At 42.0% G+C, this 2500-nt stretch overlaps 1 protein-coding gene across 4 annotated transcripts in view; it reads right to left on the reverse strand.

Moving 5' to 3' along the window:
- Nucleotides 1-2500, reverse strand: part of LOC135095115 (lachesin-like) — an 84056-nt gene that overhangs the window by 58260 nt on the left and 23296 nt on the right. For all 4 annotated transcript variants that reach the window (XM_063995855.1, XM_063995852.1, XM_063995853.1 and 1 more), the window contains one exon: nt 75-150. In XM_063995855.1, the coding sequence (XP_063851925.1) occupies nt 75-128 (54 nt within the window). In that variant the 5' untranslated portion in view covers nt 129-150. The remainder of the gene's footprint in view (nt 1-74; nt 151-2500) is intronic.

Genomic DNA, 2500 nt, shown 5'->3' on the forward strand with positions numbered 1-2500 from the left:
CTCTCTCTCTCTCTCTCTCTCTCTCTCTCTCTCTCTCTCTCTCTCTCTCTCTCTCTCTCTCTCTCTCTACTTACCATGAGACGCAAGCAGTAGGAGTAGAGGAAGCAGACGCCCCCAGCCTGCCACATGACGTCTGCTAGCCATCATTACCTGCAGTAGTAGTAGTAGTAGTAGTAGTAGTAGTAGTAGTAGTAGTAGTAATAGTAGTAGTAGTAGTAGTAGTGGTGGTGCTGGTATTAGGATAAATTAGTAATATAAACATCACTGATAACTAGAACAACAACAACAACAACAACAACAACAACAATAATAATAATAATAATAATAATAATAGTAATAATAATAATAATAATGACAGGAAAAGAAAAAAAAATATTGAATGCAGCGAGTGTATGGAAGAGAGAGAGAGAGAGAGAGAGAGAGAGGGAAAGGAAAGATGGCGGAGGGAGAGAGGGAGGGAGAGAGGGGGAGAGAGAGAGAGAGGGAGAGGGGAGGGGGGAGGGAAGAGGGGAGTGCAATTAAGGTAAAGGTGAGGTGTTACTGTTCACATTCCCTCTCTCTCTCTCTCTCTCTCTCTCTCTCTCTCTCTCTCTCTCTCTCTCTCTCTCTCTCTCTCTCTCTCTCTCTAAAAATGTACTGATTATGTGGGAAGATTGGGAAAATTTCTCTCTCTCTCTCTCTCTCTCTCTCTCTCTCTCTCTCTCTCTCTCTCTCTCTCTCTCTCTCTCTCTCTCTCTCTCTCTCTCTCTCTCTCTTATTTTAATCTTTCGGTAAGCATAAGAGGATTATAAGTAGAAAGTCCTTGAGATTTTCCTCCTCCCCTCCTTTCCCTCCCCTTACCTCCAAAATTTTCCTCCATCCCTTCTCTCCTTTCCTCTTCCTCCAAAATGTTTCCTCCTCCCCAGTTTCCTTCCTTAACCCTCCAAATTTCACTCATTTTCCTCTCCCTCCCTCACCCTTCGAATTTTCCTCCACTCTCTCTCTCTCTCTCTCTCTCTCTCTCTCTCTCTCTCTCTCTCTCTTTACTTTTTTTCACCCTTGCTTCTAATTATCTGTTTATCCTATTTTTTTCTTTTTTTTCTTTGCTAAATCTACTTAAAAAATAATAATTTCTACATATTTTGCAGCCGTATTCTGTAACACTGCCCAAAACATCCTCTACTTTTAAGAGGCTGTAGTTGAAGAAGTGACACGGGTTTTCAAGGGTGTTTTAATGGTTCCAGTGACAGATTGACAAGATTTCTGCATTATTGACAGGAGAAACACTCTTGAGAACCCAGCAGATCAGCTCTATGGCCTTGTAATACTGGTTTTTAAAGGTGTTTTCATGGTTCCAGTGACAGATTGACAAGATTTCTGCATTATTGACAGGAGAAACACTCTTGAGAACCGGCAGATCAGCTGTATGGCCTTGTAATACTGGTTTTTAAAGGTGTTTTCATGGTTCCAGTGACAGATTAACAAGATTTCTGCATTATTGACAGGAGAAACACTCTTGAGAACCGGCAGATCAGCTGTATGGCCTTGTAATACTGGTTTTTAAAGGTGTTTTCATGGTTCCAGTGACAGATTAACAAGATTTCTGCGTTATTGACAGGAGAAACACTCTTGAGAACCGGCAGATCAGCTGTATGGCCTTGTAATACTGTTTAAAGGTGTTTTCATGGTTCCAGTGACAGATTAACAAGATTTCTGCGTTATTGACAGGAGAAACACTCTTGAGAACCCGGCAGATCAGCTGTATGGCCTTGTAATACTGGTTTTTAAGGGTGTTTTAATGGTTCCAGTGACAGATTAACAAGATTTCTGCATTATTGACAGGAGAAACACTTTTGAGAACCCGGCAGATCAGCTGTATGGCCTTGTAATACTGGTTTTTAAAGGTGTTTTCATGGTTCCAGTGACAGATTGACAAGATTTCTGCGTTATTGACAGGAGAAACACTCTTGAGAACCCGGCAGATCAGCTGTATGGCCTTGTAATACTGGTTTTTAAGGGTGTTTTAATGGTTCCAGTGACAGATTGACAAGATTTCTGCATTATTGACAGGAGAAACACTCTTGAGAACCCGGCAGATCAGATGTATGGCCTTGTAATACTGTTTAAAGGTGTTTTCATGGTTCCAGTGACAGATTAACAAGATTTCTGCATTATTGACAGGAGAAACACTCTTGAGAACCGGCAGATCAGCTGTATGGCCTTGTAATACTGGTTTTTAAGGGTGTTTTCATGGTTCCAGTGACAGATTGACAAGATTTCTGCATTACTGACAGGAGAAACACTTTTGAGAACCCAGTTGACTTCTATACCCTTGGGGAACACCAGAGGCGAGAGACCAGGGTACGAGTATTTCTGAATGCCTTCCTAGTTTCCACCCCTGGCACACCTTGCATCTCTCGGCCCTCTCACCTTGAGTTTCCTTTTCACTGGTTCTCCCACAGCAGGAATAACGGCCGGAGTTTCCCTAAAGCTGCTTACAATGCTGGTATAATGTACAGGA

This window comes from Scylla paramamosain, chromosome 47 (genome assembly GCF_035594125.1).
Source record: "Scylla paramamosain isolate STU-SP2022 chromosome 47, ASM3559412v1, whole genome shotgun sequence".
Taxonomy (NCBI): domain Eukaryota; kingdom Metazoa; phylum Arthropoda; class Malacostraca; order Decapoda; family Portunidae; genus Scylla; species Scylla paramamosain.